Here is a 25053-nt window from a genome sequence, read left to right as displayed (position 1 = left end):
TTACCCTGTGTCTATCATCCATCAGATTTGACAGATTTGACGCCTGGAGTTAGATAGATGTCATCCTTTTTTCTAATTTCAATTGTTGAAGAAAACATCTCCTGGCTTATCGTTGAGCTCTACTCACCACCCCCCCCCCCCCACCCCACTTACAGCAGAGCTCGCAGCCCAGCGTCTGTCATTATTTCCGAATCAATGATCTTCCGGTGACCTGATACCGACATTAGCGGTTGATTCGCACGCAGCAGGTCTGAGGTCCACCCTCGGTATAGATCAACATTCTCTGGAGCTTTGACTCTCTTGTCTAAGTTAACTGGGACATTGGGACAAGATGGGAATGGGCACCCCATCTCTTCCAGCTCGACTGTTGCTTCCTAGCATCAATCGGGCGGCATTGATGGGACGAATGCAGTGTTCACCCCTTTCAATCCAATTAGCGCAGTGGAGATAATGGGGGCAATTTGGGAAAGGAACATAGGAACAGGAGGAGGCCGTTCAGCCCCTCCAGCCTCTTCCACCATTCAGTTAGATCATGGCCGATCTGTATCTTAACTCCATCGACCCGCCTTAATACCCTTGCCTAATAAAAATCTATCCATCTCAGATCGGAAATTTTCAATTGACCCCCCAGCCTCAATAGCTTTTTGGGGGAAGAGGGAAAATAGGCAGGAATCTACTCAGAGAACAACAGCAGTGTTGAGGGGCCTCCTGATGTGGGGAAGCCAGATACAAATCAGGAATGGACATGGAGAGAAGAGAGGTCCCAACACAGGTCACTGGAGCCAACCACTAGCTACATCTTGCCAATCCAAAAAATGCCCATTCACCCTCCTCACTGCTTCCACTCCTTCACCAAGCTTTCCATCCACACATTTCACCTTTAACACCAAAATCTTTTATGTGACAATTTATCAACTGCTTTTTGAAAGTCCAAATTTCGTCTTTTACACTGCATTCTCTTCATTTGTACATTTGATAAGTTCCTTAAAGAACTGTATTAAATCAGCCAAGCACGGCCTGCCCTTTACAAACCCACGCTGACTTTTCCTGATTACCCCATTGTCTTCCTCCGTGTTCACTAATGTCCCTTATTATAATCGCTACAATTTCCCTACTCCTGAGGCGAGACTAACTGGCGTCTAATTACCCGGCCTAGCCCTTTCACCTTGTGTAAGTACAGGAGCTGACACTGAGCTGCAGGAGCAGTGCAGTGCCAGACAGAACTGAAGGTTCAACTATTACTGCTTAACGTCATTTAGTTTTTTGCCATTTAAAAAAATCCTTTGGATCTGCTGGTTCTATAGAATAGTTCGAGTATAAATTCACAGGCCTCTGTGCAAAGGCAAAGAATCCCCAATCTTGTGTTTTTGGTCATTTCGATACAGAACTACACTTCAAAAAACGTACTTCATTGACTGGAAAACGCATTGGGATGTCTGGTGGTCGTGAAAGGCGCTATAGAAATGCAAGTCTTTCTTTCTTTTCTTTTAGGAATGTCCCACCTCTCTGGAAGAGGAACAGTGTCCTATTTAATCTGGGTTAGCTGCCAAAAAAGGGTGACTCCCGAGGCAGCTGTAACAGGAGGTGACTGTAGGGAAACAACACTATTAAAATCCCAGATTGGCCGGCCAATGGGTGAAGAACAGAAGAACAGAAGAATGAGGACAGCATTCGGAAGACAAGCATGCGTTGAGGAAGGGGTGCCCAGAAACAACGGAAAGAAGAAAGAAAGACTTGCATTTCTATAGCGCCTTTCACCACCTCAGGATGTCCCAAAGCGCTTTACAGCCAAAGAAGTACTTTTAAAAGTCACTGTTGTAATGTAGGAAACGCAGCAGCCAATTTGCACACAGCAATCTCCCACAAACAGCAATGTGATAACGACCAGATAATCTGTTTTAGTGATGTTGGTTGAGGGATAAATATTTACCAGGACACCGGGGGAGAGCTCCCCGGCTCTTCTCCAAAATAGTGCCGTGGCATCTTTTACGTCCAACTGAGTGAGCAGCTGGAGCCTCGGTTTAATGTCTCATCTGAAAGACGGCACCTCCGATAGTGCAGCGCTCCCTCAGTACCTACCCTCCGACAGTGCAGCACTCCCTCAGTACTGCCCCTCCGACAGTGCAGCACTCCCTCAGTACTGCCCCTCCAATAGTGCAGCACTCCCTCAGTACTGCCCCTCCAATAGTGCAGCACTCCCTCAGTGCTGCCCCTCCGACAGTGCAGCACTCCCTCAGTACTGCCCCTCCGACAGTGCAGCACTCCCTCAGTACTGCCCCTCCAACAGTGCAGCACTCCCTCAGTACTGCCCCTCCGACAGTACAGCACTCCCTCAGTACTGCCCCTCCAACAGTGCAGCACTCCCTCAGTACTGCCCCTCCGACAGTGCAGCGCTCCCTCAGTACTGATCTTCCGACAGTGCGGCGCTCCCTCAGTACTGCCCCCCCGACAGTGCGGCGCTCCTTCAGTACTGATCCTCCAACAGTGCAGCACTCCCTCAGTACTGCCCCTCCAACAGTGCAGCGCTCCCTCAGTACTGATCCTCCGACAGTGCGGCGCTCCCTCAGTACTGCCCCCCCGACAGTGCGGCGCTCCTTCAGTACTGCCCCTCCGACAGTGCAGCGCTCCCTCAGTACTGCCCCTCCGACAGTGCGGCGCTCCCTCAGTACTGCCCCTCCGACAGTGCAGCGCTCCCTCAGTACTGCCCCTCCGACAGTGCAGCGCTCCCTCAGTACTGCCCCTCCGACAGTGCGGCGCTCCCTCAGTACTGCCCCTCCGACAGTGCGGCGCTCCCTCAGTACTGCCCCTCCGACAGTGCGGCGCTCCCTCAGTACTGCCCCTCCGACAGTGCAGCGCTCCCTCAGTACTGCCCCTCCGACAGTGCAGCGCTCCCTCAGTACTGCCCCTCCGACAGTGCGGCGCTCCCTCAGTACTGCCCCTCCGACAGTGCGGCGCTCCCTCAGTACTGCCCCTCCGACAGTGCGGCGCTCCCTCAGTACTGCCCCTCCGACAGTGCAGCGCTCCCTCAGTACTGCCCCTCCGACAGTGCGGCGCTCCCTCAGTACTGCCCCTCCGACAGTGCGGCGCTCCCTCAGTACTGATCCTCCGACAGTGCAGCGCTCCCTCAGTACTGCCCCTCCGACAGTGCAGCGCTCCCTCAGTACTGCCCCTCCGACAGTGCGGCGCTCCCTCAGTAATGCCCCTCCGACAGTGCAGCGCTCCCTCAGTACTGCCCCTCCGACAGTGCAGCGCTCCCTGAGTACCGCCCCTCCGACAGTGCAGCGCTCCCTCAGTACCGCCCCTCCGACAGTGCAGCGCTCCCTCAGTACTGCCCCTCCGACAGTGCAGCGGTCCCTCAGTACTGACCCTCCGACAGTGCAGCGCTCCCTCAGTACTGCCCCCCTGACAGTGCAGCGCTCCCTCAGTACTGCCCCTCCGACAGTGCGGTGCTCCCTCAGTACTGCCCCTCCGACAGTGCAGCGCTCCCTCAGTACTGCCCCTCCGACAGTGCAGCACTCCCTCAGTACTGCACTAGGAGTGTCTGCCTGGATTATTGGCTCAACACTCTGGAGTGGGGCATGAACCCACGACCTCTGACTCAGAGGCGAGGGTGCTACCCACTGAGTCACGGCTAACACCTGAATAATATTCCCCTGACAAGTGAATATCACAAGCATTTCACAGAAGTGTTAGTCCTCCGCTGTTCCACTGATACCCTAGAGGTGAAACGGCACAATTCAGTCGCTGCACACAGGCCAAAGCGCTCTCGGTAGAGACGCAAAAAGCTAGCAAAAGAATCGGATCATCACAGGTGAGGAAGTGTTAACCATCTCTATTGCCATGATGGTGCAGGTTCGAGAGCCATTCTCCTCCCGGGAGTTTCCAGACTGGCTCCTTCCTTGGCCTGTTTTGCCAACTTTGCTTTGGTTTCACTGTGCGGGTCACCGGGCAAGTTCTCAGTGAAGCAGACACACTCTGCACTGCCACAAACACTGTGCAGGATGTGCATCACACACACAGGGAAAATGAGTCGCCCTGGGCAGTGATGCAATTATCCTCGTCTCCAACACCACCAAAGCACACAGGAGAGAGATGCTGAAAGGTCCTGCTACTCTCTGTTTTTAGATGTATAGAGAGAAGAAACACAAATGCTGCAATCTGAAGCAGGGACTGCTGCAAACACTCAGCAGCCCCGTCAGTATCTGGATAAAGCTGACAGAGTCGGTCAGGTCAACATGCTAGAAACTCGGGAGGGGCCCCCCTGCACAGCGTAGAGCCAGGCCCCACCCCCGCACAGCACTGAGCCAGGGCCCCACCCCCCGCACAGCGTAGAGCCAGGGCCCCCCCCCCCCCGCACAGCCTAGAGCCAGGGGCCCCCCCCACCGCACAGCGTAGAGCCAGGGCCCCCCCCCCCGCACAGCATAGAGCCAGGCCCCCCCCCCCGCACAGCATAGAGCCAGGGCCCCCCCCCCCCGCACAGCCTAGAGCCAGGGGCCCCCCCCCACCGCACAGCGTAGAGCCAGGGCCCCCCCCCCCCCGCACAGCCTAGAGCCAGGCCCCCCACCCCGCACAGCCTAGAGCCAGGGGCCCCCCCCACCGCACAGCGTAGAGCCAGGGCCCCCCCCCCCCGCACAGCATAGAGCCAGGGCCCCCCCCCCCCGCACAGCGTAGAGCCAGGCGCCCCCCCCCCCCCCCGCACAGCGTAGAGCCAGGGCCCCCCCCCGCACAGCATAGAGCCAGGGCCCCCCCCCCCCCGCACAGCGTAGAGCCAGGCGCCCCCCCCCCCCGCACAGCGTAGAGCCAGGGCCCCCCCCCCGCACAGCATAGAGCCAGGGCCCCCCCCGCACAGCGTAGAGCCAGGCGTCCCCCCCCCCCCCGCACAGCATAGAGCCAGGGCCCCCCCCCCGCACAGCATAGAGCCAGGCCCCCTCCCCCCGCACAGCGTAGAGCCAGGCGCCCACCCCCCCGCACAGCCTAGAGCCAGGCCCCCCCCCCCCCGCACAGCGTAGAGCCAGGGCCCCCCCCCGCGTAGAGCCACTGCCCCCCCCCCACACAGCACTGAGCCAGGGCCCCCCCCCACACAGCACTGAGCCAGGGCCCCCCCCCCCCCCGCACAGCGTAGAGCCAGGGCACCCCCTCCCATAGCGTGGAGCCAGGCCCCCCACCCCCCGCACAACGTAGAGCCAGGGCCCCCCCCGCACAGCCTAGAGCCAGGGCCCCCCCCGCACCGCGTAGAGCCAGGGCCCCCTCCCGCGTAGAGCCAGTGCCCCCCCCCCCACAGCGTAGAGCCAGGGCCCCCACCCACAGCGTAGAGCCAGGCCCCCCCCCCACACAACGTAGAGCCAGGGCCCCCCCCCCGGCACAGCACTGAGCCAGGCACCGCCCCCCGCACAGCGTAGAGCCAGGGCCGCCTCCCCCCCCGCACAGCCTAGAGCCAGGCCCCCCCCCGCACAGCCGAGAGCCAGGCCCCCCCCCGCACAGCCTAGAGCCAGGGCCCCCCCCCGCACAGTGTAGAGCCAGGCGCCCCCCCCCCCCCGCACAGCCTAGAGCCAGGGCCCCCCCCCGCACAGCGTAGAGCCAGGGCCCCCCCCCCCGCACAGCGTAGAGCCAGGCGCCCCCCCCCCCCGCACAGCGTAGAGCCAGGGCACCCCCCCCCGCACAGCCTAGAGCCAGGCCCCCCCGCCCGCACAGCGTAGAGCCAGGGCCCCACCCCACACAGCCTAGAGCCAGGCCCCCCCCCGCACAGCATAGAGCCAGCCCCCCCCGCACAGCGTAGAGCCAGGCCCCCCCACCCCCGCACAGCGTAGAGCCAGGCCCCCCCCCCCCGCACAGCCTAGAGCCAGGCCCCCCCCCCCCCCCACACAGCGTAGAGCCAGGGCCCCCCCCGCACAGCCTAGAGCCAGGCCCCCCCCCGCACAGCATAGAGCCAGTCGGAAGAGTGCACTCGCTTCCTGCCCACCATTTTGGGGCCTTAGGAGGGCGCGTAGCGCCTGAAAACCGGGCACTACATGGCCCAATTTTACCCCCAGTGCGTTGTTGACTGGGCACTGAGTGAGCGATAGGGTTGCTAACTCTCCCGACTTGCCCGGGAGTCGCCCGGAATGGAGCATGATTATCCTAGCAGCCCCAGGGGTCTGTGTTGGGACCCCTGCTCTCTTTGATAGATATTAATGGCCTGGACTTGGGTTCACAGGGCAAAATGTCAAAGTGTGCAGGTGATACGAAACTTGGAAATACAGTAAATAGTGAGGAGAATAGTTCCAGACTTCAGGAGGACACAGACAGACTGGTGAAATGGGCGGACACACGGCAGGTGACATTTAACCCAGAGAAGTGTGAAGTGATGCATTTTGGTAAGAAGAATGAGCAGAGGCAATATAAACTAAATGGTGCCATTTTAAAGTGGGTGCAGCAACAGAGAGACCCGGGGGTATGTGTGCACGAGTCTGTGAAGGTGGCAGGACAAGTTAAGAAGGCTGTTGAAAAGACATATGGGATCTTTGGCTGCATAAATAAAGGCACCAAAAATAGAGTACCAAAGCAAAGAAGTTATGCTAAACCTTTATAAAACACTGGTTCGGCCCCAGCTGGAGTGCTGTGTCCACACTTTAGGAAGGGTGTCAAGGCCTCAGAGAGGGTGGAGCAGAGATTTACTCGAATGGTGCCAGGGATGAGGGACTTCAGTTATGTGGAGAGACTGAAGAGGCTGGGATTGTTCTCCTTAGAGCAGAGAAGGTTGAGAGGAGATTTGATAAAGGTGTTCAAAATCATGAAGGGTTTCGATGGAGTAAATAAGGAGAAACTGTTTCCAGTGGCAGGAGGGTCGGTAACCAGAGGACACAGATTGAAGATAATCGGTAAAAGAACCAGGGGGGAGATGAGGAAACATTTGTTACGCAGCGAGTTGTTGTGATCTGGAATGCGCTGCCTGAAAGGACAGTGGAAGCAGAGTCAATAATAACTTTCAAAAAAATTAAAAATTAGATAAATACTGGAAAAGGAGAAATGTGCAGGGCTATGGGGAAAGAGCGGGGGAGTGGGACAGATTGGAGAGCTCTTTTAAAGGGCCGGCACAGGCACGATGGGCCCAATGGCCTCCCTCTGTGCTGTAATTTTTATCATTCTATGAAAACTCTCCTTTATTAAGTCCGGGCCCAAGGAGTGGTTTAGATTTGTTGGTGCTGAGCTGAGTTTAGGACGATGAGCTGTGTGAGAAGTGCCCAAAAGCCTGTTAGCCCCAGTAACTAACCCCAGTAACAGGTTAACACTGTTTGTGTGTGTGAACCCCAGTCAGAGGTGTTTTCTCCCTCAGATTCTGCGACACATTTCCAGCAGTCTCTGTCTCTGTCCCCCTGCAGTGTTAAATACTGACTGTATTAAATAGTGAATCAGAAATAAAAGTAATTAAGGAGATAAATCTGCCTGTACATTCCACAGAAGTAGTAAAATAATTTATTTTTCAAACTGTCACCTTTCAATAAACAGGCCTCTTTCAGTTTGTTTCATTCTCTTTTCCCCTGGGATAATTACATTTGCCATATTCCTGCATCAATCGAATGTCACATTTAATTTGTTTTCATTAGTTCAGTACTGTCCTCTAATCTAGACTGAAGTAAATTGCATTTACCACTAGGCAATTCATGCTTATAATTTACCTAACGCAGGGCAGCAAAGGCAGTTTTCGGATGAATTGTAACTGAAGGTTAAAGAATTCATGTCAGGGAATGGCTAAACAGTACACTGGAGTGTAGATGAGTAACTGTACTGGCGCCTCTCAGTGGACTCAACTTCCCAATAACAAGGATTTTTTTTAATTTCAGAAAATGGGATCCATATGTGTGTTTTGTGCAGTTATGCCGACAGCAGGTGTACAGGAGAATGGACAGTGACTTTGCGATCTGTCTGTACTGGGAACACCGCACTATGGTGGGGCGGGGGGTTGAAGATAATCTCGTGGTTGGGGGTCCCCGGGGTCCAGCTGGCCAAGTTGAGAGGCAGAGAGAGTGTTCCTCCCCATGCAGCCAGGCAACAATTCCTGCATGATTTTTCTTTTGTGTCATCAGCTGGATTTAAGGAGATACAGAGGGAGAAACAGCCTTTGGGCTCCTTTCAGCCATTTCTTCTGCAGTTCTAATATGCAGGGTTATGAGCAGTGGCTGAGTGGGACTAATTGGAGCTCTTTCAGAGAGCCGGTACAGGCACGACAGGCCGAATGGCCTCCTTCTGTGCTGTAAGATTCTGTGATTCTATCTACACCCCACCCAATGAATCACCTGACGGATGGATTCCCCCTCCTGCTGAATTAGTGCTGGGAAACCCCCAACTATCTTTGCGACCTTTCAACCTTCATTACACAGCCCTGTCAGGTGACCATCCCTTGGCCTAGCATGTCCCCATGAGCACAGGAACCCTCATGTTGCACACAGCGATCCATCATTTCACCGTCAACCCCATTTCTTCCTCAATACACATCCATCTTCGATTTAAAACCAAGTGAATTAGCCCTATCTTAAAAAACAATTCCCTAACCTGAGATTAAAACCTAAACCAATGAGGCCTCAGAAAACCAGGAGCACTGAGGTATCGACCCAGGCCCGCCCCGAGCATTGCCACCTCTGGTTCGACGTCTTCAGAGAGGTTTCATCACCTGACCTCCTGGCTCCAACCGTTCCAACCCCACACTCCTGCCAATTTTTTTTATCACCTCTATGATTTATCTCCTAGGTTTTGCTCACAACAGTGTCTTGGAGATTAATCTTCAATTCCTGGAGACTCCAGGGCAATCCTGGACGGTTGGCAATCCCTACCTGAGGTATCTGGGGGAAAAATTTGGTTGCTTTGTGCCTCCCATTAGCGCCCTAAGAGGGCGCAAAGCAACTAGCGCCCGGGCGTGGCAATGTTTACGCCGCTCGCGAAATTGACCAGACATTTTGTGGCGGCGCTAAGCACTACCGCCACAACCTCCTGCGCCGGCAGATCGTGACATCAGTCGAGCGTGCAACGCCCCGGAGCAGATATTGAGTGGCACCCCCTGCCTTACCGCCTGCCGCTAACAACGACAGGTTGAGGGGAGCGTTTTGCAGTCAGAAAGGGGCTGGGGGAGCGCTATTTAAAGGCGACTGCTTCCTGCCTTTTTTTGTCGGTGACATTTTTGCACCACGCATTCTGAGAGAGAGAGAGACTTCTGGAAAGATTCAACGCTGTGTGAAGGAGTTTTGGGTACTGAGCAGCACTTTGCAGGTTCATTTTGATTTGACCTTCCTTGCATCGATTTAGAAGAGACTATGGGGGCTGCACTCGGAGCTCTTTCCTTGGGCCTCTCCATTGTTCTTTACAGCAGATTTGATGTACAGGTCTCTCCAAGCTGAGATTCAAGGCTGCAATGAGCAGGGTGTGGATGGAGAACAAGATCGACCCTCCCCTTTAAGAACTGACCGGCGCCAGTGTGTCTGTGTTCCATTGCTGACTGACATCACATGAGCTTCGCCAGCGCTCTGAGGTAGCGCCTCCGTCCTCGGCCGTAGCACCTTAAGAGAGGTGTGTAGCGCCTGATTTAGCGCTCCAATCACCTCCAGGGGCAATAGAAGCCAAGTATGCAGTCTGAGGCAATAGTTAACGCCAGGCGCTAAACTTTGCGCCCGGACGATAATTGCGCCCCAAACGATACCGAATTTCTCCCCCTCTGTGTCTAAAGGTCATGGGAGAGAAATTCGTGTGGTTTACGCCACATGTTAGTGCCACGAGATGGCGCTAAAACGCCGTTGAGAGCTCTAATGACACCTGATGGTGGTTCCAGCGCTGCACGCCATATTGGTGTTGCCAGTAGCACTGCCGCTAAATGCAATTGCCGGGGACCTCACCATCACAGAGATCATGACGTCAGTGAGTGTGCAACGCTCACTTGATGCCCAATCTCCCAACTTCGTTACAGCCAATGAAGTTACCGGCTGGAGAAAGCAAGGACAGGCTGAGGTGGCGGCAGCAGCAAGAAGCCAACCCAGTGCCGATATTTAAAGGGATCCTCACCAATCACTCGCACCTGGCAGGGTTTTGCAGTTTGCATGGCTGTGAGCTACTTCCTTCAACTGCAAGCGTTTTCTATAGTTATTTCAAGGTTAGTTAGTATCAGGGAGTGTCTGGCAAGTACAAAACTCCCTTGTTATTTCTGAAAAGCTTCAACATACAACACTTGCTAAAAGCCATGGGCGCTGCATTGGCAGTCGACCTCGCCCTTCAGCAACTACAGCAGAGGGAGCTGAGGCAGCGAGAAAGACGGGAACATGTGCCCAGAGGGAGGTGGAGGACCATCAGGGCTCTCAACAGGAGGCCTTACCCTCCTAGGGTCTTCCGACAGCACTTCTCCTACCTATAAGTAAGGGAGGAACAGTGCATTAAGAGGCATCGCTTCACCCAGGAGGTGGTCACAGAACTCTGCCACCTCCTGCAACCAGACCTCCAGCCACAGACCAGGGTGACCACAGCTCTCTCAGTGGCAGTCAAGGTCACCGCCACCCTCAACTTCTTCACCAACGGATCCTTCCAGTCTGCAACAGGAGACATAGCTAACATCTCACAGTTCGCCGTCCATCGCTGTATCTGAGAGGTCACTGAGGCTCTCTACACCAGGAGAAGGGACTACATTGGCTTCCCAATCACCAGAGAGAAGCAGGATGAGTGTGCATGTGGCTTTGCCAGGATAGCGGGATTTCCAATGGTGCAGGGCGCACCCACGTGGCTTTGTGGGCACCACATAACTCCTGAGATCTTCCGTAACTGCAAAGGTTACCACTCACTTAATGTGCAGTTGATGCACAACCACAGACAGTGAATCATCAACGTCAATGCCCGCTATCCTGGCAGCAGCCACAATGCCTTCATCCTGCTCCAGACCGGTGTGCCAACTCTCTTCCAGCCACCACATCAAGGTCGGGGCTGGCTGGTCCGAGACAAGGGCTATCCGCTCTCCACCTGGCTCATAACTCCCCTCCGCAACCCCAACACTCCTGCCCAGCACTCATATGAGAGCCATGCTGCCACCAGGAACATCATCGAGCAGACCATCGGGGTGCTGAAGCAATGGTTCCGCTGCCTTGACCGCTTGGGAAGAGCCCTCCAGCACTCAGCTGAGCGGGTGTCCCATTTCGTGGTGGTCTGCTGCATGCTCCACAACTTGACCATCATGAGGGCGCAGCCCTTGCCAGCAGGGATTGCGGGACTACCTCAGGAGGAGGACGAGGCAGAGGAGGATGAGGAGGAGGAGGACAAGGAGGAAGAGGAACAGGGGGGAGGGAGGAGGCAGCGAGACAATCGGCCTTCTGGACGGGCTGTCCGTGACCGGATTATTAGACTCCGATTCACGTGAATGAAACCCCAGATCCCCGTAGCTCACCACATCCCCATCATACAATCCCTGTCTCATGGCATATCACAGTGTCCCCCTGGGTGCAAAGCTGAAATGAGAGACTCCACAAAATATTCCAAACACCATTAATAAATGTATCATTAAAAATTTCACATATATCACATGAATTCTAATAACGATTGACCCTTGTACCTGCCATAGTTGAATAGCTGTCATTGTGTGCAAGGTGTGAGATGTGGGTGTGAGTGTTGCTAGGTAGAGATTGTTGGTGGGTGAGTGCTGGGGGTGTGGTGCATTGAGCAGTGTGTGAAGCTTGCAGTACAGATGGTGGTATGTAGCATTTGTTGAAGCCTTCACTCACTCTGATCACCCGTGTGAGCTCATTAACTTCCTCCTGCACTGTGTGTGGGTCCTGAGGACCACAGTGCTGTCCGTGACGTGGTGTGCCATCTCCTGCCACATAGTCCGGCAGACTTATGGCAAGGGCCTCCTGCCAGTTGTCCGGTATAGGACCCCCGTCCACTGCTAAAAATGCCTCCAAAGCTTCCTCGGAAAACCTCCGGGCTCTCTCCCTGGAGGATGGTGGTTCTTCTTATTCTTCCAGCTGCACACCCAGCAATGCTGAGAATGAGGCACTGCAGCATCAATGAACCTCCCCTTTAAGTAGTGAAAAAAGCCTGTGGCAATCGTTACTTGCAATTAGACAGGACCTGATATTGGTCTAGCTTTTCAGTGTAACGCCAACAAGCTTGAGCTTTTAGAAAAGAATCATGACTGTTATCACTTTAATGAGGAGTGAGGACAAATTTTGCGTGCAGCCTAGACGATTTTCAGGTGGCACTACTTAACCATTTTTAGTCTAAACACTGCCCATTCCTTGGCTGTAACGAATTTCTAGCCCAGGGTTCCAGGCCCAGGGGAAGTGAGGGCTCTGGAGGGCAGATTTTGAAATGTGAGTGCAGCCCGGCAGTGGAGTGGGTTAAACAGACAGGGCTTTCGAAGCTGTCCTTGTTTGAGTGCCTGAAATCTTCACTGTCAGTGCGTCTGCTTTAAACAAACACAACACTACTGGCTGTAATAAAGTCTTGGATCTTACAGCTTCCAAAATTAATCTCTGCAGTTTGTTTTTCTCTTCGAAAATGGAAAACCACTTTCTGCAGTTGTGTATTTGTTCAGGAACCCAAGCGTGAAGATGGCTCATTTGTTGAAGCATTTTATCTTCACACCACTTACGGGAGTGACAGATGCCACTGATCCTGAGAGATCGGAATTCGCAACTGCTTTACAGAGGGGCCTGAGGCACCCTGGCAGCGAGGGTGAGGAGACCCTCAGATCCTCCCGAGGATGATCCAGAGTGAGCCCCGCTGCCTCCCCCACCCTGCTCCACCATCATACCCTGCAGTCTGCAACGCTTCTCCAAACCCCCTCCACCTCGCCACCTCTCTCCCAGCCTTCACATCTTCTCCGAACCCCCTCCACCTCGCCACCTCTCTCCCAGCCTTCACATCTTCTCCGAACCCCCTCCACCTCGCCACCTCTCTCCCAGCCTTCAACATCTTCTCCGAACCCCCTCCACCTCGCCACCTCTCTCCCAGCCTTCACATCTTCTCCGAACCCGGAGATCGTAGTAAGTGACAATGCCACGTGTTTTGTGAGTACAGAAACAAAAGAGTTCATGAGAAACAATGGCATAGTGCACGTGACCTCAGCTCCATATCATCTGTCTTCAAATGGACTTGCGGAGAGATCCGTACAAACATTTAAGGAGATGATGAAAAAAAGTGCGGAAGGGAGTTTGGCAGCCAAGGTGTCACGAGTTCTGTTCAGCTACAGAATAACACCTCAATCTACCACAGGACTCTCTCCTGCTGAGCTGTTGTTAGGACATCGACTACGCTCCACTCTTGACCTGGTTCACCCAGACCTAAAAAGGAAGGTGGAAAACCGACAAATCAAACAAAAGAAGAACCAGGACAGAAGGACAAAGCCGCCGTTTTGGAGGAGGAGATGCGGCCCTTACCAGGAATTTCAGTTATGGTCCAAAATGGATCCCTGGCGTCATAGACTCAATGACCGGTCCAGTATCATATACGGTCATGGTGGGAACTGGTCAGGTAGTACGCAGACATGTAGATCAGCTATTGACCAGACCAGGGGAAATCGAAATGGAGCTTTCAGAGGAGATGTTGGAGGACAAGTTGGCCCCCAGTTATCCAAATGCATCGGTGGTACCACCACCACGAACAGAGCCAGTTCCACCTGGACCCCTTCGTCAAGAGGAAACCATTGTAGCAGAGTCAGATACTCTGAGTACTGCTCAGGAGCAGCAGGTGGCTCTACCACAACCAAGCAGGGACTTGACTGTAAGACGTTCACCAAGGCCTCACAAGCCGCCAGAGAGATTGATAACGACCTGCTAGATTCGTTCAGTATGGACTATCGTTAAAGGAGTTTTCTTATGGGACTTTTTAAGAATGTTGTTAAGAAATTAATGTTCAACTTAAGAGGGGAGGGATATAGTAATCTGGGATGTAATGTTTAAGTTATCCACCAGATGGAGCCAAATATTAAGGATTCACATTCACCAGTTTTTAAGGTAATGGGTCATGTATTCAATGTCCTGGTACACCAGTTTATACGGTAATGTGGCATTGCATTATGGGTATGACTCAGAGGTGAATCCTCCATCTTACCATCGTGCAGTTAGAAATGCGTGCTTTGATTGCAGCCTGTAAGAGATGTTTCTCTGCTACACCGGGTAAATAAACAGTTGGGTTTTGTTCCTAATATCTTGCTTCTCTCAGTTTCAGACCTTACCACTCGGATATCACAGCTGCCATTGTTGCCGGGTCTACCACAGTTCACCGGGGATCTTACGGTGTCGCAGCAGGCCAGCAATCTGTGCTCCAGCAGATTGGTAGGGATGCTGAGGTGCTGCCCCGGGGGAGTGGCAGTGGCTCAGGGGAGCAGGAAGCTGTTGTCCTCTCTCAGGATGACAGCATTCCTGCTCCCACCACTGCCACTCCGCCTTGCCCTTGTCATCCAGCTAGGCCAGACTGCCGCCTCCCAGCCTGAGGTGGTGCAGTTTACACCCGGGCCTTCCAGGCTCAGAGCTGATCGAGGGCATCCTGCAAGGCCATCTGTAGTCTCTGGCACCGCCACTCAGCAGCTTTCCACCAGCCCAGCTGCAGCCACTGGGGACAGACTATGAAGGAGCAGTAGATTAGGAAAAGGCACTGTAAAGGGTTTGCACAAGGGTGATTAATTAATATTGTTGATGTATATATGTGTTTACTGAATGTTGATAAATTTATTAATGGAATGTTGCAGATTTTGTGCTGTCTCTCATTTCAGCTTTGCGCTGTGATATTGGATGCAAAATGGATGGAATGATGGAGATGTGGTCAGCAACCGGGATGTGGGGTAGAATTTATTGGAACCGCAGTCTGATCAGGCGATCACCGACCGCCCTTTTAGAAGGCCGATTGAGTGGCTGCCTCCTCCCTCGCTGCTGTTCCTCCTCCTGTTGCTCCTCCTCATCCTCCTTGTCCTCCTCTCCCTAATAAACGTTTACCTCACTAAAAACGGCTGATTCCCTATGTCAAACTGAGAAGGCAGCATTGATTGGCGACTAAATGAAACCAGATGTTGATCCCTTTAAATACCGCTCCTACAGCGGCCGTCCGACTGCATCACACCTCCTCTTCCTGCCATTGTTCACGCCAGGCACTAAGGCAGGGAGCAGCAGTCAATTTTGCAACTGGGCCGTTAACAGGGAGTTCCACACGCGTTGACATCACAATCTGGCAGCCACCAAAGGCGTAGGTGCTAAATGTTATCGGCAGCGATAAATCCCGGGTGAATGTCGCGCGAGGCGTTGCATTCGCCGCGCCCCGCCAGGCGCTAACAAGAGGCGCACACATGCCGAATTTCTCCCACAGTTTTTTAATAAAGTACATTATTTGACTCCCTGTGAACAGGCGCCAAAATAAGAATTATTCTCCCTGTTAGACAAGCTGTAGTGTCCAGAAATCTCCGTCACGTTTGTGGCATTAAGAACACGGCAGACGTAGTCTAAAGTATTAATGTAGGGGCTGGGCGTGGGTTTGCGGGCTCAGTCCAGGGCCGAGTCACAGGAGGTGTCGCGCGGAGGCTGCTGTGTCCACTGGAGATAGGGAGGGCGGGTCAGAGTGGAGGATCTGCCTCGTGCCTCAGAACAGGCCATGCTCGTGCCCTCTGACCCCACCAGTCAAGTCAGCCAGTGAGAAGCTCACAGCCCAGGAGGAAGCCTTTTGACCCACCGTGTCTGTGCCTGATCTTTGCTGGAGAATGAGGGGGTTGAAATTACAAAGTCAAAATAAAGCAAATATTAAATTAATCTGGGGAGCCCTTGCGCTGGCTCCGAATCGGAGTGCTGCTGTTGAAATCCGCAGTGATGCTGATTGGAGTCAGGCTCAGTGCTGGCACCTGCCAGACTAGGAGGCATAACCTTAAAATCAGAGCCAGGCCGTTCAGGGGTGATGTCTCCATATGTTTCTATTAAGAAGGAGAATGTTTCTATTAAGAAGGAGATAGATAGATTTCTAGACACAAAAGATATCAAGGGGTATGGGGAGAGAGCGGGAGTATGGTATTGATATAGAGGATCAGCCATGATCATATTGAATGGTGGAGCAGGTTCGAAGGGCCGAATGACCTACTCCTGCTCCTATTTTTCTATGATTTTCAATGGTTCTATGTCGGGAAGCACTTCTTCACACAAAGGGCAGTGGAAATCTGGAACTCTCTCCCGCAAAAAGATGCTGAGGCTGGGGGTCAATTGAATTTCAAAACTGAGATTGATAGATTTTTGTTGGGTAAGGGTGTTAAGGGTTACGGAACCAAGGCGGGTGGATGGAGTTAAGATACAGATCAGCCCCTATCTAATTGAATGGCGGAGCAGGCTGGAGGGGCCGAATGGCCTCCCCCTGTTCCTGTGTTCCTATGACTAGGAAAGAAGTGATGGTGCTTTAATAAACTGCGCTAAACGCAGCCCCCGTCACTGCGGCCGCTCGTTTGATGTGCTTGCTTTCATCCTTCTTTTTGCGTGGTTATAACAATCCCAAATGGCACGATTCAAGCAAAGCCATCAGCGTAGGATCAATGGAAACGCGCAAACCCGAAAAGTACCCGAGGGCTGAGAACAGCAGGCTTCTGTTGGGTTGGTCTGCACCTTGTGTCTCCAACATCTGCCTGGAGTTTCATGCAGGTCCGTCAACACAAAATCAACAAAAAAATACATTCCCCTCATCTCCCCTCTGGTTCTTTTGCCAATTATCTTAAATCTGTATCATAGAATCATAGTGGAGATTTACTAGAATGGTTCTGGGGATGAGGGACTTCAGTTATGTGGAGAGACTGGAGAAACTGGGGTTATTCTCCTTAGAGCAGAGAAGGTTAAGGGCAGATTTGAGAGAGGTATTCAAAATCATGAGGGGTCTAGACAGAGTAAATAAGGAGAAACTGTTTCCAGTGGTAGGAGGGTCGGTAACCAGAGGTGATTGGCAAAAGAATCAGGGAGGAGATGAGGAAACATTTTATTATGCAGCGAGTTGTGATCTGGAATTCACTGCCTGAAATCTGCAGTGGAAGCAGATTCAGTAATAACTTTCAAAAAGGAATTGAATGAATACTTGAAAAGGAAAAGTTTGCTGGGCAATGGGACAGAGCAGGGGAGTGGGATTAATTGGATCGCTCTTTCAAAGAGCCGGCACTGGCACGCTGGGCCAAATGGCTTCCATCTATGCTGTATGATGATTCTTTGTCAAGTGTGTCTGAGACCAGTTATAAGGTGCTGTATAAATGCAGGTATTTCGGATTCAATGATTTGAGGAGTGGGAGCTTACAAATAGACCAAGTCATTTCCCTTTAAGTCACACGTTTACTAATGAATCATAGAAATTTACAGCACAGAAGGAGGCCATTCGGCCCATCGTGTCTGTGCCGGCCGACAAAGAGCTCTCCAGCCTAATCCCACTGTCCAGCACTTGGTCCGTAGCCCTGTAGGTTACGACACTTCAAGTGAATATCCAAGTACTTTTTAAATGTGATGAGGGTTTCTGCCTCTCCCACCCTTTCAGGCAGTGAGTTCCAGACCCCCACCACCCTCTGGGTGAAAATGTTTCTCCTCAACTCCCCTCTAATCCTTCTCCCAATTACTTTAAATCTGTGCCCCCTGGTTATTGACCTCTCTGCTAAGGGAAATAGGTCCTTCCTATCCACTCTATCTAGGCCCCTCATAATTTTATACACCTCAATATTGTCTCCCCTCAGCCTTCTCTGTTCCAAAGAAAACAACCCCAGCCTCTCCAGTCTTTCCTCATAGCTAAAATTCTCCAGCCCAGGCAACATCCTCGTAAATCTCCTCTGCACCCTCTCTAGTGCGATCACATCTTTCCTGTAATGTGGTGACCAGAACTGCACGCAGTATTCTAGCTGCGGCCTAACTAGTGTTTTATACAGTTCAAGCATAATCCCCCTGCTCTTATATTCTATGCCTCGGCTAATAAAGGCAAGTATCCCGTATGCCTTCTTAACCACCTTATCTACCTGTCCTGCTACCTCCAGGGATCTGTGGACATGCACTCCAAGATCCCTCTGATCTTCTGCACTTCTCAGTGTCCTACCATTTATAGTGTATTCCCTCGCCTTGTTAGCCCTCCCCAGATGCATTACCTCACACTTCTCTGGATTGAATTCCATTTGCCACTGTTCTGCCCACCTGACCATTGATATCTTCCTGCAGTCTACAGCCTTCTTCCTCACTATCAACCACACAGCCAATTTTTGTATCACCTGCAAACTTCTTAATCATACCCCCTACATTCAAGTCCAAATCATTGATATATGCCACAAAAAGCAGAGAACAGTTGCCTGAAAACAAACTTACCAGTCTTCTGAACAGGCTGGGGCTCTGTTCTCTAGAAAAGGAAGGCTGAGGGTGACCTGATAGAGGCCTTTCAAATTATGAAAGGGTTTCGATAGGGTACACGTAGAGAAAATGTTTCGACTTGCGGGGGAGTCTAAAACTGTGGGGGGCCATCAATACAAGATCGTCAATAATAAATCGAATGGGTAATTCAGGAGAAACCTCGTTACCCAGAGAGTGGTGAGAATGTGGAACTCACTGCCACAGGGAGTGGTTCAGGCGAATAGCATCGATGCATTTAAAGGGAAGCTGGATAAACACATGAAGGAGAAAGGAATAGAAGGATATGCTGATAGGGTGAGATGAAGAGGGTGGGAGGAGGCTCGTGTGGAACATAAACACCGGCACGGACCGGTTGGGCCGAATGGCCTGTTTCTGTGCAGTACATTCGATGTCAATCTCTGTAATACTCACCCAGCACTACGAGAAAGGCTTTGGCAGTCTTCACGGGCATAGTGAACAGGGAACACGTGTACTGGCCTTCATCTGACAGTGTGACGTCGCTGATGTTGATGCTCAGTTCATGCCACGAAGATCGAACCAGCGCGATCCGGTTATCCCTGAGGGCTGAAAGAAACACAGGAGAGTAAGCATTCCGTAACAGCACCATCCGAGCGTGCTGCTTTTATGTAAATTCATTTTAATATTAACGATTAATAAGGATTCTATTTTGCCCAAATTACTGAGTGAGTTGGCCTTATCGTACACCGTCAGTTTGTAACACAGATTTAGAAATTAATTTCCATGCTCACGCCACCAGTTATTCACACACAATCACTGGAGCCCGAACTTCTGAAAGATACTCTCTCTCTCTAGTGGCAAACCAGCAGCGCTGATTAAAATTGATCACTAATCCTGAAGTTGCTGGCATCACAATTAAGCGCTTGCTGCTGCTGGAATAAGAATAACTACTCTCGATCCGTCGACTAACCCACGACACGTGCAGCTCCACGCAGAAAACTCCAGCCTCTGCTGCTCCTTCTGCTTTGTTTTCATCTTTCTCTAGCTGACGCACAATATGAAACACTTTCCTCTTCAGCCGCTTGGCGTCAGCCTCGAACGTTTCCCAAACTAGGGCAACCTTCTGGGGATGGAGCTGACGGGTCTTGTCCAATAGAATTGGCTGACCAGCCTCAGGTGTGGGTCACTCGGCCCGACTGCCCGCCTCTCTTCAGCAGCTATGTCCGCGCCCAGGCGTCCCAGGCGTCCCGGGAGAAGGAGCACGCAATGTCCGCCGGCACGCTTGAGACCTTCCATGACTGGTGGGCACCGCAGGGACTGCAGTGCTTCATCGACACCAGGAAGCACATTTTGATTCAATTCGATCAGTTCACCATGATTTAATAATAATTTACAGATTATTGTTACTGCCCCTTTAAAAAGGGCGCACTTGTTAACTCATTGAAGACAACTGTCATCCTAATTGGCATTATAAAAGAGTGCGCCACAGGTGTTCCCACGGTGACAGCGATTTAGCCACACGCACTAACTTTAGTGGAAAACTCCTCACAGGTAAATGTACTTCACACGTGTATATTTACTTAACATCTCCCACCATTCCCGAACCAAGGAGGTAAAACACGCTCTGTGCTCAAACACAATGCACACACCCTGCTTTCCCTCTGACCACTTCACCAACAAATACACAAACAGGTTAAAGTTCATGTGTAGACACTGAGTATTAAGATCACAGGCCCAACGAGTGTCGATTACCCATTATGTATTCAATAATCAGAAATTCAATTAGCCAAATCTGCATTCCCAATTAGTCACGTGGCTGATATATTGGACAACACTGGTATCGAGGGAGCGTTACTCTGTATCTAACCCGTGCTGTACCTGCCCTGGGAGCGTTTGATGGGACAGTGTAGAGGGAGCTTTACTCTGTATCTAACCCGTGCTGTACCTGCCCTGGGAGTGTTTGATGGGACAGTGTAGAGGGAGCTTTACTCTGTATCTAACCCGTGCTGTACCTGCCCTGGGAGTGTTTGATGGGACAGTGAAGAGGGAGCTTTACTCTGAATCTAACCCGTGCTGTACCTGCCCTGGGAGTGTTTGATGGGACAGTGTAGAGGGAGCTTTACTCTGTACCTAACCCGTGCTGTACCTGCCCTGGGAGTGTTTGATGGGACAGTGTAGAGGGAGCTTTACTCTGTACCTAACCCGTGCTGTACCTGCCCTGGGAGTGTTTGATGGGACAGTGAAGAGGGAGCTTTACTCTGTATCTAACCCGTGCTGTACCTGCCCTGGGAGTGTTTGATGGGACAGTGTAGAGGGAGCTTTACTCTGTATCTAACCCGTGCTGTACCTGCCCTGGGAGTGTTTGATGGGACAGTGTAGAGGGAGATTTACTCTGTATCTAACCCGTGCTGTACCTGCCCTGGGAGTGTTTGATGGGACAGTGTAGAGGGAGCTTTACTCTGTATCTAACCCGTGCTGTACCTGCCCTGGGAGTGTTTGATGAGGCAGTGTAGAGGGAGCTTTATTCTGTATCTAACCCGTGCTGTACCTGCCCTGGGAGTGTTTGATGGGACGGTGTAGAGGGAGCTTTGCTCTGTATCTAACCCGTGCTGTACCTGCCCTGGGAGTGTTTGATGGGACAGTGTAGAGGGAGCTTTACTCTGTATCTAACCCGTGCTGTACCTGCCCTGGGAGTGTTTGATGGGACAGTGAAGAGGGAGCTTTACTCTGAATCTAACCCGTGCTGTACCTGCCCTGGGAGTGTTTGATGGGACAGTGTAGAGGGAGCTTTACTCTGTATCTAACCCGTGCTGTACCTGCCCTGGGAGTGTTTGATGGGACAGTGTAGAGGGAGCTTTACTCTGTATCTAACACGTGCTGTACCTGCCCTGGGAGTGTTTGATGGGACACTGTAGCGGGAGCTTTACTCTGTATATAACCCGTGCTGTACCTGCCCTGGGAGTGTTTGTTGGGACAGTGTAGAGGGAGCTTCACTCTGTATGTAACCCGTGCTGTACCTGCCCTGGGAGTGTTTGTTGCGGACACTGTAGAGGGAGCTTTACTCTGTATCTAACCCGTGCTGTACCTGCCCTGGGAGTGTTTGATGGGACAGTGTAGAGGGAGCTTTACTCTGTATCTAACCCATGCTGTCCCTGCCCCGGGAGTGTTTGATGGGACAGTGTAGAGGGAGCTTTACTCTGTATCTAACCCATGCTGTACCTGCTGAGGGAGTGTTTGATGGGACAGTGTAGAGGGAGCTTTACTCTGTATCTAACCCGTGCTGTACCTGCCCTGGGAGTGTTTGATGGGACAGTGTAGAGGGAGCTTTACTCTGTATCTAACCCGTGCTGTACCTGCCCTGGGAGTGTTTGATGGGACAGTGTAGAGGGAGCTTTACTCTGTATCTAACCCGTGCTGTACCTGCCCTGGGAGTGTTTGATGGGGCAGTGTAGAGGGAGCTTTACACTGTATCTAACCCGTGCTGTACCTGCCCTGGGAGTGTTTGATGGGACAGTGTAGAGGGAGCTTTACTCTGTATCTAACCCGTGCTGTACCTGCCCTGGGAGTGTTTGATGGGACAGTGTAGAGGGAGCTTTACTCTGTATCTAACCCGTGCTGTACCTGCCCTGGGAGTGTTTGATGGGACAGTGTAGAGGGAGCTTTACTCTGTACCTAACCCGTGCTGTACCTGCCCTGGGAGTGTTTGATGGGACAGTGTAGAGGGAGCTTTACTCTGTATCTAACCCGTGCTGTACCTGCCCTGGGAGTGTTTGATGGGACAGTGAAGAGGGAGCTTTACTCTGTATCTAACCCGTGCTGTACCTGCCCTGGGAGTATTTGATGGGACAGTGTAGAGGGAGCTTTACTCTGTATCTAACCTGTGCTGTACCTGCCCTGGGAGTGTTTGATGGGACAGTGTAGAGGGAGATTTACTCTGTATCTAACCCGTGCTGTACCTGCCCTGGGAGTGTTTGATGGGACAGTGTAGAGGGAGCTTTACTCTGTATCTAACCCGTGCTGTACCTGCCCTGTGAGTGTTTGCTGGGACAGTGTAGAGGGAGCTTTACTCTGTATCTAACCCGTGCTGTACCTGCCCTGGGAGTGTTGGATGGGACAGCGTAGAGGAAGCTTTACTCTGTATCTAACCCATGCTGTACCTGCTGAGGGAGTGTTTGATGGGACAGTGTAGAGGGAGCTTTACTCTGTATCCAACCCGTGCTGTACCTGCCCTGGGAGTGTTTGATGGGACAGTGTAGAGGGAGCTTTACTCTGTATCTAACCCCGTGCTGTACCTGCCCTGGGAGTGTTTTTCGGGGCAGTGTAGAGGGAGCTTTACTCTGTATCTAACCCGTGCTGTACCTGCCCTGGGAGTGTTTGATGGGACACTGCAGAGGGAGCTTTACTCTGTATCTAACCCGTGCTGTACCTGCCCTGGGAGTGTTTGTTGGGACAGTGTAGAGGGAGCTTTACTCTGTATCTAACCCGTGCTATACCTGCCCTGGGAGTGTTTGATGGGACAGTGTAGAGGGAGCTTTACTCTGTATCTAACCCATGCTGTACCTGCCCCGGGAGTGTTTGATGGGACAGTGTAGAGGGAGCTTCACTCTGTATCTAACCCATGCTGTACCTGCTGAGGGAGTGTTTGATGGGACAGTGTAGAGGGAGCTTTACTCTGTATCTAACCCGTGCTGTACCTGCCCTGGCAGTGTATGATGGGACAGTGTAGAGGGAGCTTTACTCTGTATCTAACCCGTGCTGTACCTGCCCTGGGAGTGTTTGATGGGACAGTGTAGAGGGAGCTTTACTCTGTATCTAACCCATGCTGTACCTGCTGAGGGAGTGTTTGATGGGACAGTGTAGAGGGAGCTTTACTTGGTATCTTACCCATGCTGTACCTGCCCTGGCAGTGTTTGATGGGACAGTGTAGAGGGAGCTTTACTCTGTATCCTACCCGTGCTGTACCTGCCCTGGGAGTGTTTGATGGGACAGTGTAGAGGGAGCTTTACTCTGTATCTAACCCCGTGCTGTGCCTGCCCTGGGATTGTTTTTCGGGACAGTGTAAAGGGAGCTTTACTCTGTATCTAACCTGTGCTGTACCTGCCCTGGGAGTGTTTGATGGGACAGTGTAGAGGGAGCTTTACTCTGTATCGAACCCATGCTGTACCTGCCCTGGGAGTGTTTGCTGGGACAGTGTAAAGGGAGCTTTACTCTGTATCTACCCCATGCTGTACCTGCCCTGGGAGTGTTTGATGGGACAGTGTAGAGAGAGCTTTACTCTGTACATAACCCGTGCTGTACCTGCCCTGGGAGTGTTGGATGGGGCAGTGTAGAGGGAGCTTTACTCTGTATCTAACCCGTGCTGTACCTGCCCTGGGAGTGTTTGTTGGGACAGTGTAGAGGGAGCTTTACTCTGTATCTAACCCGTGCTGTACCTGCCCTGGGAGTGTTTGATGGGACAGTGTAGAGGGAGCTTTACTCTGTATCTAACCTATGCTGTACCTGCCCCGGGAGTGTTTGATGGGACAGTGTCGAGGGAGCTTTACTCTGTATCTAACCCGTGCTGTACCTGCTGAGGGAGTGTTTGATGGGACAGTGTAGAGGGAGCTTTACTCTGTATTTAACCCGTGCTGTACCTGCCCTGGGAGTGTTTGATGGGACAGTGTACAGGGAGCTTTACTCTGTATCTAACCCCGTGCTGCACCTGCCCTGGGAGTGTTTTTTGGGACAGTGTAGAGGGAGCTTTACTCTGTATCTAACCCATGCTGTACCTGCCCTGGGAGTGTTTGATGGGACAGTGTAGAGGGAGCTTTACTCTGTATCTAACCCGTGCTGTACCTGCCCTGGGAGTGTTAGATGGGACAGTGTAGAGGGAGCTTTACTCTGTATCTAACCCATGCTGTACCTGCTGAGGGAGTGTTTGATGGGACAGTGTAGAGGGAGCTTTACTCTGTATCTAACCCGTGCTGTATCTGCCCTGGGAGTGTTTGATGGGACAGTGTAGAGGGAGCTTCACTCTGTATCTAACCCGTGCTGTACCTGCCCTGGGAGTGTTTGTTGCAGACACTGTAGAGGGAGCTTTACTCTGTATCTAACCCGTGCTGTCCCTGCCCTGGGAGTGTTTGATGGGACAGTGTAGAGGGAGCTTTACTCTGTATCTAACCCGTGCTGTTCCTGCCCTGGAAGTGTTTGATGGGACAGTGTAGAGGGAGCTTTACTCTGTATCTAACCCGTGCTGTACCTGCCCTGGAAGTGTTTGATGGGGCAGTGTAGAGGGAGCTTTACTCTGTATCTAACCCGTGCTGTACCTGCTGAGGGAGTGTTTGATGGGACAGTGTAGAGGGAGCTTTACTCTGTATTTAACCCGTGCTGTAACTGACCTGGGAGTGTTTGATGGGACAGTGTAGAGGGAGCTTTACTCTGTATCTAACCCGTGCTGTACCTGCCCTGGGAGTGTTTGATGGGACAGTGTAGAGGTAGCTTTACTCTGTATCTAACCCATGCTGTACCTGCTGATGGAGTGTTTGATGGGACCGTGTAGAGGGAGCTTTACTCTGTATCTAACCCGTGCTGTACCTGCCCTGGGAGTGTTTGATTGGACAGTGTAGAGGGAGCTTTACTCTGTATCTTCCCCATGCTGTAGTTGCCCTGGGAGTGTTTGATGGGACAGTGTAGAGGGAGCTTTACTCTGTATCGAACCCGTGCTGTACCTGCCCTGGGAGTGTTTGATGGGACAGTGTAGAGGGAGCTTTACTCTGTATCTAAC

General features: G+C 52.2%; 1 protein-coding gene across 4 annotated transcripts in view; it reads right to left on the bottom strand.

Moving 5' to 3' along the window:
- The window catches only part of cadm2b (cell adhesion molecule 2b), a 767796-nt gene that overhangs the window by 416847 nt on the left and 325896 nt on the right, over positions 1 to 25053 (bottom strand). For all 4 annotated transcript variants that reach the window (XM_086007323.1, XM_086007320.1, XM_086007321.1 and 1 more), the window contains exon 3: positions 18744 to 18896. In XM_086007323.1, the coding sequence (XP_085863449.1) occupies positions 18744 to 18783 (40 nt within the window). In that variant the 5' untranslated portion in view covers positions 18784 to 18896. The remainder of the gene's footprint in view (positions 1 to 18743; positions 18897 to 25053) is intronic.

Source organism: Somniosus microcephalus, chromosome 14 (genome assembly GCF_052327205.1).
Source record: "Somniosus microcephalus isolate GS21.2 chromosome 14, FLI_Smic_1.0, whole genome shotgun sequence".
In the NCBI taxonomy this organism is placed as follows: domain Eukaryota; kingdom Metazoa; phylum Chordata; class Chondrichthyes; order Squaliformes; family Somniosidae; genus Somniosus; species Somniosus microcephalus.
The sequence above is the reverse complement of the archived record's forward strand: the minus strand, read 5'-3'. Positions and strand labels throughout refer to the sequence as shown.